We start from the raw sequence: 16,481 nt of genomic DNA, 5'->3' as shown, positions 1-16,481 counted from the left end.
CGGCCCAAAAAATGCATCACAATAAAATTGTGATAAAAATTCATGTCTGTTGATGTCAAATTATAAATGTTGAATCGTTTTTACTTTTAAGTTTAAGGGCAGATATATTCTCTTGAGGGAAAGTTATAGAAACCAGACTGTTTCACAAATCTCAGGTACAATGTTCAAATAATTGTTAACAATAATATATATTTATAAATTATACATTAGTATATTTGTTTCAAATCATGAAACAGGCTTGTGTGTAACAGCTGTAAAAACTGTCCACATCAGCGGAGTCATTTGGGACAGAACAAGTGTAATTTTGTACCATTGCAAAAGAAAACACCTCATTGCTTCCAGTTTGCCCACTCATTTAAAACAGCAACAGAGTAATTTTCTATTTGGTGAGAAATGCTAACTCTCAATAATCATGTTCTATTAAAGACAAATACAATCATGTTATTTATTCCAGTCCAAGATTGTTTTGGTAGGGTCTTAAATTAATCACACTGCCTAATGAAACGAGGAGAGAAACAAAGACACCCCCCCCCACACACATAAAATATCACTGTTGCAAAACTGGACTCTAGCCACCACACTCTTCACACATGCTCACTCAGTCAAGACACAAAGACAGAAGCAGTTAAAAAAAATATATATAATTGACTTAAGACCTCAACGCTCTCAGATCATCTTTTAAAAACTGCTGGAAGATGATGTTTAAAGAAAAAACTTTTGTTGCTGTCTGGTTTGGCTTTACTTGTCTGGTTGGTAAGTTAAATTTTTTGGTTCTGGTATAAGTTCAACTATCTACTTATTTGTATTTTTTATTCTTTTATTATGGGTTTTATGTTCTGTCGCTGTCATTCTGTTGTACTGCGGAGCTTCTGTCACGAAAACAAATTCCTCGTATGTGTAAACATACCTGGCAATAAAGCTCATTCTGATTCTGATTCTGATTATGAACTAAACACTATTTAAATCAGTCAGAGAATGTACTCTTGCATTTTATTTGAGATATTATGAGATGTAACCTGGATTCAGGTTTTTACTACTTATGTTTATCTCTTGAAATTAAAGCTATGATGCTAAACATTACAGCTGTACTTTCAGTCAGATATTCCCATTTGAGGTACAAGGTTAATATTTTCCCAGTAAGATGTTAATGTTCTAATAAGTTTCAGTTCCAGATAGAAAAGAAATGTTCATAAGAATCTACCAAAATTCAGATATCATCCATCCTGTACATGTTTTTTTACCTGGCCATTTATTTTCCATGCTGTTGTTTCAATCTTTTGCCATTTCAAACTTTCCACATTTCAAATGTTTGTAATTATTTCAAAACTACTTTAAACTTCAGTTAAAGCTTTATTAAACTACATTGTAATACGTGTGACAGAATCTGTTTGTGTTTGTTCATCAGGTGTGTTTGGTAAAACAGACATAGTAAAGTCAGTGTCAGTGATGGAAGGAGATTCAGTCACTCTAAACTCTAGTTTTACAGAAATACAGACAGATGACAAGATAGTGTGGCATTTTGGGAATGAAAGATCTGTCATAGCTAAAATCAATAGAGAAACCAAAAAAATAGTTGTTTCTGATGTGAGAAGAAGTTACACACTGAAGCTGGATCATCAGACTGGATCTCTGATCATCACGAACACCAGCACCACAGACTCTGGACTTTATGAAGTGACCATCAGTAACAGTAGCACAGAGACTAAATACAGATTCAATGTTACAGTCTATGGTGAGTAGACAATTATGGCTCACTCTCTTCTTATTGTTTTTCTTCTTAGGTACGTATACTGTAAGTACAGTCTTTACACAAAAACTTTTTATTTTTGCATATTGAGGAAAAAAACATTAAGTTCAAAATATGATTTAAGTTTCAGACCTCAAAATGTCTTTCTCACTTGAAAAATAAATAAATAAATTGAAAGTATTAAATTTACTGCAGGGACTTTTTACATCTCTAGTACATTACAGAACTGTCTCCACAGTAACAAATCATTGCCTCAGTGACACAGGGGCCACTAATGCTAAACAGATTAAGTGACTGAACAGCCATTATTCCAAAACCTTTTTAGGAGTTGTTCAAACAAGATATTTTTGTGCTCCATTTTCTATCAGTATTGCTGTCTTGAGTGTGTTGTACCATATGGCTGTATTCAGCAATCAAAATGAAGTGTTTCATTCAGATGGTCAGCATCACAAAAGTTTTATAGTAATTGTTACAGATCAGACACATTTTTATTAATCTTTATTTCAGCTCGTCTGCCTGTTCCTGTCATAAGCAGTAACTCCTCAAACTGTTCATCACCATCAATGTCCAAATATTCATTTTGGTGCTCAGTGGTGAATGTGGGTCATGTGACTCTCTCCTGGTACAAAGGAAACAGTTTATTGTCCAGCATCAGTGTGTCTGATCTCAGCATCAGTCTCTCTCTACCTCTGGAGGTGGAGTGTCTGGATGATTTCTACAGCTGTGTTGTGGCTTATTCATTCACCAACCAGACCACACATCTCAACAACACTCAACACTGTCAACCATGTTCAATGAAAGGTAAACATTGTGCCATCTTTTCACTGCAAATGCTTTATCTGTAGTCGTATCTATACCATTAATATAATACTACAAGTTGGGGCTCACACCAAACAGAATCATTTTAACATTAACGTTTAACAATCATATTTAAACCTTACCGTTTAATATGATTATTTTGTTTTTTAAAGAATTTATATACAGACTTGAACACACTTCAACTTAAAACTGTCATAACACATGATAATTAACTCCCTGGGGTCGACGGTCACGCCAGCGCAACCAGCTCACTTTTTTCTGATCAGTGTGAAAGACACTAAAATACTCTGTCCATTTTGGTCACACAGAAAAGAGTTATACATCGTTTGAAACGGTTAAGTGTCTACTTTTATTTGTCTAAATTCACTATAGCAACATAAATTTGTGCTTTTGTAAAATAAAGAAAAAACAGGGTGCACATTCTGTCTACACTGTCTGATACAATGAGCCAAAACTCAGGAAATACTTTACACACAGTCATGAGAAATATGTCTATAGAAAGCTTAAAATGTATACATTTAAAGTATGTAAATCATATCGATAAATATTCTGTGAAAGTAAAGTGTATGAAATCAGCACAGTGTACAATTTCTCCGATGTGATCACACTAGGGCTGCTCTGATCACGATCGGCCGATCGTTATGCGCATCTCGTCAGTAAAGCCGGTTCTCTAATCAGCGGTAAATTCCATCAGGTGCGTGATTTCACATAGAGTTAACAACAGCTGTTACTACACTGAGCCGTTGTTAACTGAGAAGATGCGCAAATCCACGTTCATTATCAGCGTTTATTTGCGCATCTTCTCTGATCGGAGCAGCCCTAGATCACACCCATAAGCTACTTTTGCTTTTCATATTACAATCATCCATGTGAGACGCACAACAAGTAATGCCCACATCACCTCCATACACAAAGCTTTTTCTTTTTTTTCATTTCTTTTTTTTTTTCAATGGAAAAGGTCGGTTTTTAGTTGTGTCTTGAAAATCGAGAGGGATTCGGCTGTCCAGATGGAGTTAGGTAGGTCATTCCACCAACAGGGTACGGTGAAAGAAAACATCCTGACAGTGATTTTGTGCCCCTCTGCGATGGGACCATGCATGAACCACTACCAGTTTACTGAACGTAAGCTTCTGAAGATGATGTTGACACTTAGGAGAGAGTGGAGGTAGGAGGGTGCATAGGCCATGGATGTTCTGTAGGAAAGCAACAATGTCTTGATCTTGATTCGAGTCACAACTAGAAGCTAGTGCAGAGAGATGAGAAGCAGTGTGACAAGTGTTCTTGGGTTCAATGAAAGAAAAATGTGCTGCTGCATTATGACTCAGTTACAATGGTAAGATTGCACATGTTGTAAGTCCAGCATTGCAATAGTCCAGCCAAGGAAAATGACAATGGCCAAGACAAGAAGTTGTAATGCATTTTCAATTAGGACACTGTTCTGAGAAGGAATCTTTCTGAAGTGTAGTGCAAACATGCATGATCAAGATGTCTGTCAGATAATCTGAGATGCGTGCAGGTACAGTTGAATCCTCTGGTTGAAATGAGAAGCAGAGCTGCATGTCATCAACAAAACAATGGTAGGGAAACCCACGTGCCTGAATGATGGGTCTCAGTGATGAAGTGTATTTGAGGAACCCCAGTGATCAGTTGATGTGATCTCCTCCCCAAGTCACCCTGAAGGACCTACCTATGAGGTAAGACTCAAACCAGTGGAGTGGCGTTCCGGTGATGCTCAGTAATGAGAGTGTGGACAAAGGATTTGATGATTTACAGTGTCGAACACAGCAGATAGATCTAGCAGAATAGAACTGAAGATTTGGAGTCAGCTCTTGCACTAAGTATTGTTTCAGCAAGGCAGTTTCAGTTGAATGCCCACTTTTAAATCCAAAATTGGTTATTGGCCAGCAGATTTTTTTATGAAAGGAAGCAGGACACTTGGTTGAACACAACATGTTCAAGTGATTTTGCTATGAGAGGGAGGAGAGACACGGGTCTGTATTTTATTTAATTTTTTTAAAGTGGGGTTATCAAGTTTAATTGCCAAATCCACACTTTTGCCTTGGACCTCAGCTAACTCATCTTCATCCATTTCTGTCCCCATGGGATCAGGTTCACTTCATTACACTGGGTGCCCTCTACATATGACATAGTAAAGACACTGCACTGAGTACACTTTTCAGAATTCGACATTATGACATCCTTCATAACCAATGAATTGTATTTGGCTGTGTGTTGTTCAATAAGCTCGCTCCATACACTTATGCTAAAACAAATCGGTCTCTGTATGTAGCTGAACCAATTTTGTGCATTATTAGCCTTCTCTTTAAATTAATCTTGAGGTTTTTTTGGGGAAGCCAGTCAAATAAATGGTCTTCCTGACAGTTACTAACTCCAAGAATGCATGTTTGTGAATATTTTCTAGAGAAATGAAAACAGATCGCTCCACAACAATTATCTGCACCTGCACAAACTTACTTTTCAGTTCATTGATAATAATTATGATGTTATAGACAGACACATTCACTCACACTTATGGCTGTCTTCAGCACTATAGTACCAGGCTCACAGTTTTCTTCTCATTGTCCAGGCTCAGTCTCTCTGATCGTCTTGATCTCTGCTGCTGCTGGATCTCTGTTGATTGGAGCTGCAATCGGGATCTTCTACGTCTACAAAAAACACAGAAAAACTGATCAAGAAGGCAAGTGTTATCTACTGATGCTGTGAAAATAAGTATTTCAAGGAAGTATTTAATAAGGACATATTTTAGTAATAAAAAAAGAAAAATTAAAGATTTGTTGTTTTAATGCATTTGTTATTGTTCAAACAGTCCAGACTTGTACGGAAGAGATCACTTACACTGATCCAATGTTCAACAAGAGAAACGCACAAAGAGAGGTAAGATCTTTTATATCTGTCATGCTTTAGTGACCATTGCATATTTTAACATCTACCTAATCCACTGGGCAAAGTTATGTTTGAAGTTAATTGAAATTAATTTGAAGTCACCATTGTGGTGGAAAGTGTTTTGTTTAGTTAGGATCTTGGTCTTTATAACACACAGTCACACCAGCAAAAGACAAGCTAACTCAAGAAGTAACTGGACCAAGATCCCAACTAAACCAAACACTGAAAATGAATCAAATATCAACATTAAGACCTCTGTTAATTCTCAGTAAGAGCTTGTCTAGATGTCTGACAGAAATAAAGTCACAGAACCTTGTAAGGAGGATCTGTGAACGTCTATATCGGACGTACAGAAGACATAAAAAACATTTTAAAAAGGCGTCATAAAAATATCCTGTCTCCTCAGTGGACGTCTTTTCAATGACTGCAAAGATATAAAAAGACGTCCACTGGACGTAACTTTGCCCAGTGGATTAGGTTGATGTTAAAATACCCAATATAGTAATTTTCACGTAATAGTTCCTTTAAAAACAAACAAAAATGTTGAATACATGTGACTTCATGCCACAAGACTGCTAACGTATGAAGGTATAAACTCAGGTCGGCAGTAACACGACTGAGGTGCCCTTGAGCAAGGCACTGAACCCCCAACTGCTCCCCGGTCACCACAGCATAAATGATGAACACTGCTCCGGGTGTGTGTGTGTGTGTGTGTGTGTACTATGGATGGGCTGAGCAAGAGCATGAATTCTGAGTATAAGTCACCATACTTGGTTGGCTGAATGTCACTTCTCACTTTTTTCCACTTTAAAATTGTGAATGCTTATAGATAATAGGTCTTGTGTTCAGTAAACAAAAAATATTTTGTTCTGATATTTTTTTAGGTTACCATGACTATTTATGTTGTGACAACTTGTGATATTAAGTTATTTTAAGTTGGGTGGACTTTAGTCTAGTGATGGTATTTATGGCTCTTTGAGGGGATCTGGATCTTCGCGATCCGTTCCTTTCAAAGAGCCGTTCAAAAGAACGGCTCTTTTTAAATATTTAGTCAGTTTTAAGAAGCCAGCTTGGGGGCATCTCAGTTTATCCTGGAAATAATCACTGGGAGGAATGATGAGGTGAGATTTGTAGTCAAATAATTAAAACTCAGATATCACACACCAATATCTGAGTTTGAATTATTCTGAAATATTGATTATTACCTCATTTGTCATGTGTGGACTATATTCCATAGGGTTGCACAAATCCCTCTGCTTAGACAGTGACATCACTATTTTTTTTTTTTTTTAGCTGGAGTAAGCATGTGACGGCAGCGTGCACACGTCATGGCTCTGCTCCTACCCAATGACAGAGGAACACAGGGTTTTTTTCCACTGGAGTACTCACGTGAAGGATGCGTGCACAACTAATAACTAATATCATCACACTATAAAGGGTTGGCCTGCGCTGGGTGCGCCCCTCCCCCTATAACTGTTCTGTCTCGCGGAGGAACTCATTTGTGTGCATCTGTGTGAAACACGCATAGGAAAAAAGAACGACAGAAAGAACGGCTCTCCTCCAGCCGCGACTCGGCTCCCACCGTTCATGTTTATGAGCCGTTCAAAAGAATCGGTTCGTTCGTGAACGTCACAACGTCACTACTTTAGTCCCCGTTCGTTAAGTTTACTCAAAGCGCTTGCAATAAGTTGCCTTATTTTTTTAAGTTGACGCAACTTTTTTTTTTTTTTTTTTACAGTGCATGAACACCACAGAATAAAATGAAAAGAACAACTTCCAAACTGTTATTTTCTATAAATTACATCATTTGGTTACTGCTATTACGTGATAAGTTAATCTTGTTTCCATATTATTTGATAGTGGCAACTGTTGGGCTTGAATCACATTCACTGCATAAACACTTTATATTTAACAAACCTTCCTGGGAAATAATGTCTGGCTAGTGCTAGTTTAACTACTTCCTAGTGACATTCAGGTTACACACAATGAATGTAGTGCAAATTATTTTCTGCATTTAGTCTTGAGCTTGGTTATTAATTCATTGCTTAATATGAATATTACTGGTTCTATGACAACTTGTATCTCTGTGTTTTCTTTCAGATTGTTAAAAAGGAGGATAATGCAGTGTATGCTAGTGTTATCCACAAACGTTAACTGAATTCTCTGTGATGGTGTTTCCTCATTAATGATGTTCTGATCACAGGCAGTGAGTTTATATGCACACTGGAATGCTGATGTATTAGCAGTGACTTTAAAGTGTGCATGGTTCATGTAATTTAGACTTTTTTTCTGAGCAACTTTTAAAATGATCTTCTTATTGTGATCCTGTATGTTAAACTTGTGTTTCAGCTATACTAGACAACCCAAAAACTCTTCTACATCTAACAGACATTTATTATACAGTACGTGCACTTATATTGTACAGAAAACCGCCACTGACTTTAAACAGCCAGTTCATATTCTGTTAAGTTCTCTCAATGGATTCATATCAAAAGTTATTTGAGGGTCAAACTTAAATCATGCAGAAAGCTTTGGCAACCAATTCTGCAGAAAGACAGTAGCCATTTAATTTTGATATTAGCAGTGAATAGATTATATTATAGTCTTTTTACAGAATTAGAATCTTTTCACACAATCTTTTTTTTTTTTTGGCAGACAACATGTGCATGAAAATGTGTCTATACTAAACTATGTAAATGTATACCAGGCGTCTGTGTTTAATGTATGTTAGAGTGCACATGTCTTGAGGTGTTAATAGTGTGCGTTTCGGCGAATAGCATGTGCATCCACAATTTGCATTCCTCTTTACGCTAAACTGTTTTACTGCAAAATAAAGTACATATACGCTGATGTTTGACAAAAAATTCATAAAAAATCTCATATATTATGTGTATGTGAAATATAAGATATATGCATCTGTCTATAGCTGATTTCTATCAGTCGTTAATTTGCATACTAATGCAGTGGTCCTGCAGATAAGACGTGTTAGTTTCAGCAGAAATTATTTCCAGCTCTAGAAGTCGTTTCTGAGAAGTTTCCACTATTCTTGATATCACACTTATCTGTTTTGTGAAGAATGTGTCATGATCGTCTGTCACCATCGAGGACAAAGAAAGTCATTTGTTTTAAGAATAAATGGAATGAAGTTCAAATTAAAGAGCATCAATAATATTTTTAATTAGTGTATATATATATATTTATTTCACTTTTTATTATATATACTAATTATATGGTTTTCGGGTATGGCCCTTCCATCAGTTATGCAAAAACAAACAAACAAACAAACAAATAAACACACACACACACACACACACACACACATATATATAAATATAACAAAGATCCACAGAAAAAAAGGCTTTTCTTGATGCTGTCATGAAGTGGAAACATGATATTTATTTGACAATTCATCAATATTATCCAAGAAATGACTTTATTAGTGAGTTTAAAGAAGGGTATCCACCATCATGTGGTTCTGCTCAAGAGGAGTCAGAGACAATATTACACTTATTTGTCAGCTGAACTTTCACAAAATTATTTTGGACCCAAGTTGCATTGTTAATCTTGGATTTGTTTTACAGTTTGTTACGATAACTGATTCAATGGTGTTTATGGAATGTGTTTACTGGAGATAAATAATATAATCAAATAATCATTTCAGAGATCTTTAATTTTTGCACATTTATTATGTCGGCGGAACAGAGACGGATCTACGAATACGAGAAAAAAAAAGGAAGAAAGTAAACGCCGTTTTCACCACCTGGAGGTTTGTAGATGGACCCAGCCACAACAGACAGACCTTGTAACTTTCCAAAGACTTGTGGTTTTTAAACTCCTGCATTGTGTAGTAACTTAAACCAAAAACAAGATAATTCACAATGTCCATATGTGTGCATGGAGGTATGGTCCAGGTCTCTGTGCCATTCAGCTGCAGGGAGCTCGTATGGGTCGATATTTTGGATGCCTGAGAGCTTCTCCAAATACTGCTGTTTTGCCCTTGGTTTAACCTAAAAAAAATGTATTCCATTGTTCCTAAGTTTTCCATATGTATCATGTGAGGTACTGGAGCAGTTTTTAATGCAGCAGTAACTTCCAGGCATGGTAAAACAACCTCTACTACAGAGTTAACAACACACGTAAACAATCATGATTTGCCGCCGGTATCCTGCCATGGCGGAGATATGGGATTTAAATCCTGCCATGATTCAAAACTGAAAATAAAGTTCTGAAAGCTTGAAACTATTTAGCCTACTGGAAAGGTGGGATTGACCGACTGCTCCGCCAATGACAAAAGCGCACAGGATACGCAAAATAAACGGTCCTAAAATTTAAAAAAGGTTACCGACTTGTCACTGGAATTCACCATACAATTCCCAGCAGCCACTGAGTTTACCACTGATAGTCCGGCGGTGCATCAGTATACACACTCACCTCACTTTCCTCAGCAGGTGACTCACTTTCCTCAACTCAGTTTCTTTTTCGGGGGGCCGGGGGTTGGTCCTGTAGCTAATTTCACATAATGATTACAAAATCATAATTTTTAAAAAGGTTTTATTGAAAAAAAAAAAAAAAAAAAAACGCCTTATTAAATGAACTGTTTTTTATAAGCTTTTTTTTCCTTCTGGGGCCTGAAATTGATGAATTTTGGTAAATATTTAGCTAAATGTGTTTTTGTGTGTGTGCTGGTAGTAGCCTAGTTTTGGCACCTTGTCTGGTTTAGGCCGGTCATGGATAAATAATGATGACAATAAAACCGCCAGTAGGTGACAGCAAAACCATGGTTTAAGTATTTATTGAATCGTTCAAATCAAACTTTTCGTTCAAAACGCCTTATTGTATTAGAAGAGAGTCCATTTGAATGGACTGTTAAATCACTAGCTCACTTAAATCGTTGAAAATCTGATAAATTCAAGGAACAAAACACTGTTAAGGGTCGTTCACATGTCGCGCCTAAAAACGCTAAGCAACCAGCTCTCCATGAAGACGCGGAAAATTTCAGCAAAGGATAAATGAATTTGCAGCACTAAAAATCGCTTGCAGTAGCTTGGCTGAGCTTTCAACATTGTTACGGGAAAGGATGAAGCTGATTGGTTAGTTCTCGTCACATGACCTGTGGTGCACTTGCGGCTCTCTGAAAAGTTTAGATGTTTTTAACTTGATGTGGTGCGGACGCGCCTGGAAAAAACGAGCGCGTTGCACCGTCGCTTCCATTATGAGTGCGCATACCGCGCGCCTACATTGGAAATAAGCTTGAGCGTGCAAAAGACGCGATGTGTGAACGGCCCCTTACTATGCACTGTTGTAGCTACAAAATTAATAGCACATTTGTGCTCTTGCACATGTGCTGATACTCAAGAGTTGCTTAATGTTCAATGAATATAAAAGCGTAAAAAAAAATTTTTTTCATGGCTTAAACTATAAGGACATTCTAACTGTATTTATTAATTCTAGCAGGTGTCATTGCGCAGTGAATGCTTTTGGACTCTTAGGACGTGTTTTTGTTTGGTTTTTTGCAAAGTCGGTGACTCAAATTGTCAGCTCTATCCTCTCTCAATCCATCACAAACAGCGTATGAGGGACAATGGAAGCAATAAAAAACAACAAAAGAGCAATGATATACAAGTGCTATAACAAGTCTCAGTTAGCTTACATGTAACAAAGGCTTTTAAATAATATAATAAAGAAAAAAGAACTTGTTTTATATATATTTATATATATATATATATATATATATATATATATATATATATACTACTTATATAATATATGAAAATACAGATGTTTAGATTATAATTCAGGTTTATTTTTTATTATTTTTACAAAATATATATTTTTAAATGTCTCAATACATATAGCCTATAGTGATTGTAGAAAAAAGTAAACCATGCATTCATAAAATTGTAATAGGCAATTATTTATAATTTTACTGAAATATTTTAATGAAAGTAAAAAATACACTGTACACCTTTCTGAATATTTAAATACAATATCTACATATTCTTTTGGATGCACTATAGAAGTCAATTTAATTGTAATATTCGCAAGCTCGCAACTGTGTGGGCGTATCTCCGCAAAGTGGGTGTTGTAAAAATCTGAAAAAATTTCTGCAAATGTGCAAATGTAATGCAATGTAATAAGTATCGCCCTTTCGAACCACAGTTTTCAGAGTTTCAAAACTTTTTTTCACCTATTCGCACACCAGTTTTCAGATCACTATTTTACTACGTTTCAAATCTTGCAAACAAACTATACACCGGGAGAACAGTGACAAATTTGAAACTCTGAAAAAATGATTGCAAAGCAAAACACATGCCAACTGTATCAAATGGTAGTCTGGATTCCACTGATTTAGAGATACTTTATGATTATTTAATCCCAATGTAGAATAATAGTAAAGCTGTATTCCACTGTTGTTCAAAATATTAAATAAATAAATAAATAAATAACGAGCTTAAACTGTCACATTAGCGCTCTCTAGTGTTCACAACTAGAATCTTCCTCTACAAGAATAGCTCTACTTTTAACAGTAAAGAGACGTTCCTAAATATATAAATTAAATTAAATAGAAGTAAAATAAAGTTAATTTAATAAAAACCATCTTCATCATTGAGGACACGTGTGTAGCTTTGATTTATAATGCAGGTAATGATTTAATTACTATGTCAAACGATTCAGTGCATCAGATGATTCATTCGAACTGAATTGTGAATCATTTTGAACCGACTCAGAAGAGTGATTCATTCACTAATCGCTGGTTCTGATTCTAAACAGTCGACAGAAAATACCGGTTAACGATGTGATTGCATATTAAATAATGATTTAACAAAATCGCCCAAATGAATGAAAAAAGGGGGGGTTTAAAAGCTCTACCAAATGTATCTTAATTCGCCTTTAGATCTAAAAAAAAAAAAAAAAAAAAGAGAGAGAGAGAGGTCTAATGGTGGTAAAAGTGTGAGAGCGGTTTACAATAGTTGACAAATGCATCAGACAGGGCCTGTTTTATAAAGAGTGAACCAAACTAATTTTTATGAATTAATCTCGCAACGTTAATCTTCCAGAAATCTATTATTACATGAATTTTACTATCCATTTTACGTAAGAACCGTTACAAACGCAAAGAAAATATAGGCTTTGAAAAAATATCAAATTCCACAATTGGTCAAAGTGATGAAGGCAATCTCACCTTAAAGGATCCTGATGTTGTCAAACTCTGGACTCAGATGTGTGAGGATATTGTGAAGATTAATATGATGTTCTGGTTGTTAGGTGGTAGTATTCTAGTCAAAAGAGCTCATCCCAAAACTATGACATGATTCGAGACTCTCGTGTAAAGTCTGTGAGATGTTTTCACTTGGAGGACATAAATCTGATCGATTTGTAAAGGAACAGCACTGCAGACTACACGTGTGCAATATTTACTATTTGCGTTCCTCCTAAAGTCATAATGTACAACTTTTACTAAGAAATGTCCAACAAAACGCCATTTAAAGACAAAACTTCTGTGCGGAAGTTTAATAACTTCAGAGTCCCAGAGAAGCGCGTGTGCTGTGACGTCACGCGAACATGGCGACACGCTGCGAGATGCACACATAAACATTCACTGTTAAACAAATAAAACATCAAATGGCGTTACATCATAATAAACCTTCGCAGCAGACGTTAGCGGAATCAAATGTTAAACACATTAAACGACCCTTTCGCGCAGTGCTACATCTTTGGTTTCTGTTTTTCCAGCAGTTCACGTTTGTCCTGTGTTTATACTGGCGCTGTGCTCTGATTGGTCGCCTCTGCTCTTGTGGGCGTGGCTACGGTGGCTGTTCTGGTTCATGACATCATATCCACAAGAAGTTTAGAAAACACATCAGATGTAAATACTGTGGCATATTGGAGATTTAATCTGTAAATATGACAATATATGCAATGATTTAATTTCAAATATAGGCTACTTCTAAATAAAATCAGAAGGAAGTTCTACATGTGGGTGCAATTACACAAAATTATGTTGGATTGTATGTGAAAAAATAAACTACACTGGAGGAAATACAATGTTAATAATTTGCTTTGGTTTATGTACAATGACAGTAAATAAATATATATGATGATGATGATGATGATGATGACACACACACACACACACACACACAAGAGGCAAAGATCCAGTTTCAGTCTGTTTCTGAATCCTGCAGCATCACCATCACATGTAGATGAATGTTTTACTGTTTTATTGATTTCAGCAAGTCTCTCCATGTCTCCACTGTATCACATCATCTTTATGTACCTCAGTAAGATCAGTATGACAGAATAATTAATTCTAAGTAATAAGTAATTCAACTCAAATTGTATTAAATAAATTCAGTGCACACAGACTAGAGTAGTTTAAGTCTTAGAAGAAGAATTTAACTACTTCAGTCTGTGTGCACTGAATTTATTTAATACACAAATTTCACAATTTGAGTTGAATTACTGAAATAAATGAACTTTTCCACGACATTCTAATTTATTGAGATGCACCTGTACATTCGTTTTGGTCCTCTAGCTAAGCTACTAGTAAGAATATGTCATTGCATTGCATTGATATTGTTCAACTAAAGAGATCAGATATATATATATATATATATATATATATATATATATATATATATATATATATATATATATATATATATATATATTTTTTTTTTTAAGTTATGAGCAAAGATGGCCATATACTGAGCAGTATGTAGCACTGCGCAGAATCTGTGAAAGTACACTCTCAGGTCACGCTTGCAATAAAGGTATATATATATATATATATTAGATGATTTCTATAATTAAGTAATTGTATTATTATATATTTTATAGCATACACTTTTATTGTTGTTAGGGAACAGATGAACTAAACCAAATTTTTCAAAATACCACTTTTCATTTAATTTCCCAAATGATGTATGAGATTTTGTGTAGAGTTAAAATCATCACATCTCTTCTGTAAAACGTTTTGAGAGACTGAGGAAAAAAAGGTAAACTGAAAGTACCACAAACAGTTTCTTAGCCTTAATTCAGTGCTAATAATGGTTAATCTAAAGTATTCACACAGTGCTGATCTAAATAAGCTCATTATTACATTGAAAGGCTTGATAAACTCACCGCTGACAGTTAAAGTGAAGGTCTTGTGTATGGTGTATTTGCTGCTGAACTCTACTGTATAAAGTCCAGAGTCTGTGATTGTGATGTCTCTGATGATCAGAGATCTGAGATTAGAGAGTCTGTCTCTGAATCTCAGGACCATCATATATAGAGATGTTTCCAGTTTTTCTATTGATTTCAGTTACAGGAGAGTTTTGATGTTCAGACTTCCACTGCATCACTTCATCTGTCTGTAGTTCAGTAGCATCAGTGTTTAGAGTGACCGAATCTCCCTCCTTCACTGACACTGACTCACCAAACACACCTGATGAACAAAAGAACAGCCCAACAGACTGACCAAATAAAAGAAATATAGATTCAATATACATTTACAAACAGCTGGAAGCGAAAACAAATGAGCATGTCCAGATTTGACAAAGTGAAACAAGATTTTTAAAGAAATAAACCTTACCTTCAGTGAACAATGAGATTAGAAAGTATAATCAAATGTTCTTCATACTGCTGCAAACTTCAGTACAATCTGTTTCTGAAGATGATCAGTGTTTGTGATGATCTGCAAAACTGTTTCGAACAGACTGACAGCAAGAATCAGTAAAAAACCGACTGAAGATCGACAGAGAGACCAATACAATACAGGAGACTGTGTTGATTATATTATATAATTACGGGTCTTTATCATATTGTAGAAACGCGCAGTGACGATCTGAAATAGCTGAATCTTCTGCACACTTCGATGAAGATGCATAGCGCCACCTAATGACAAACAACAGACATACACAACTTTACACAGAATTATCCAGATTTGAAAATGTTCAAATTTGACAGTTCAGCACATTATAATAATCCATTTTACCATTCATCATCAGGACCTGCTTTCTGGCTTCCTATAGTCTACAGCTTTAGACTGATATTTATATCCACATTTGATCACAATAAAATATTTGATCTGTTCAGTAAAACTCACGGGAGATATGATGTTTAAACAAACACGCTTCTCTATATTCATCTGATGTGATCTTTTCATCATCAATGACTGAAATAATCAGAGTTTTAACTCTATACATGAGTACATAAACTGAATACATTACCAAACACACACCAGACTTAACCACACACAAAACTTCATTTTCATAACACTGAAAATCTAAAAACTGGTTTATAAACGAGCAAAAGCTGAAGGACTCGGGGGACGGAAAGTATTTGAAAAAACTGTATTATACAAAGTGTTTTTTTTTAAACTAAAGTCATCTACAAAATATCAAAGCTATGAACACTTAAAGCAGAAATACAAGCAATAGTATCAAATAAAAACAAACACAAATAAGATCATACACACATTAATTAACCTGAGTTTAGTCCTGAAATATTTTGCAGGTTTAACAATAATCAAGTCATTTTAGTGTCACATCCTGAGTTTACAGTAAATCAGTCAAACTGACTCAAAATAGCTTAATATGATCAGTGTAACATCAGCATCAGCACAAACAGAAAACTGTTACATCAACTTCATCACGAATAAAAGCATGTTTCTCTGTTTATTTCAAAACAAACTAAAGTCTTTACTCATTAGTTCAACTGTGTCCACTTCAGACTCTACATGTGTGTATTGATAAAGTGATTATAAACGAATAGAAACTGCTGCTGTTCTGTTTCAGTGAGTTTGGACAACTTCATCACTGAATCATTCATCAAAGATAGGACTCTCTTCTGGGGGTCTTCCACCCTTCCTTTGAGAAAAACTAGGGGAAAAAAGAGAAAAACAATCAGTGTGAGCTCATCATATAACACTGATGTAGTATTGTAATAACGGTGTTTAATAAATGAATTAATGAAGCCACAGTCACAAACATGAAATACTGAGGTTATGAACTCAGAAGAAGAAGTT

General features: G+C 35.5%; 1 protein-coding gene across 1 annotated transcript; it reads left to right on the top strand.

Moving 5' to 3' along the window:
• Nucleotides 1–1,413: 1,413 nt before the first annotated feature.
• Nucleotides 1,414–7,624, top strand: LOC113040750 (uncharacterized; the record flags this gene model as incomplete). The annotated part of the gene is made up of 5 exons (XM_026199007.1): nt 1,414–1,732; nt 2,255–2,548; nt 5,154–5,264; nt 5,394–5,461; nt 7,571–7,624. Coding segments are annotated over 5 exons (846 nt in total), but the record flags the coding sequence as incomplete, so codon positions are not given.
• Nucleotides 7,625–16,481: the final 8,857 nt, after the last annotated feature.

Source organism: Carassius auratus, chromosome 22, assembly GCF_003368295.1.
Source record: "Carassius auratus strain Wakin chromosome 22, ASM336829v1, whole genome shotgun sequence".
Classification (NCBI taxonomy): domain Eukaryota; kingdom Metazoa; phylum Chordata; class Actinopteri; order Cypriniformes; family Cyprinidae; genus Carassius; species Carassius auratus.
Note: the sequence above shows the minus strand (reverse complement) of the source record. Positions and strands in the feature narration are given on the sequence as shown.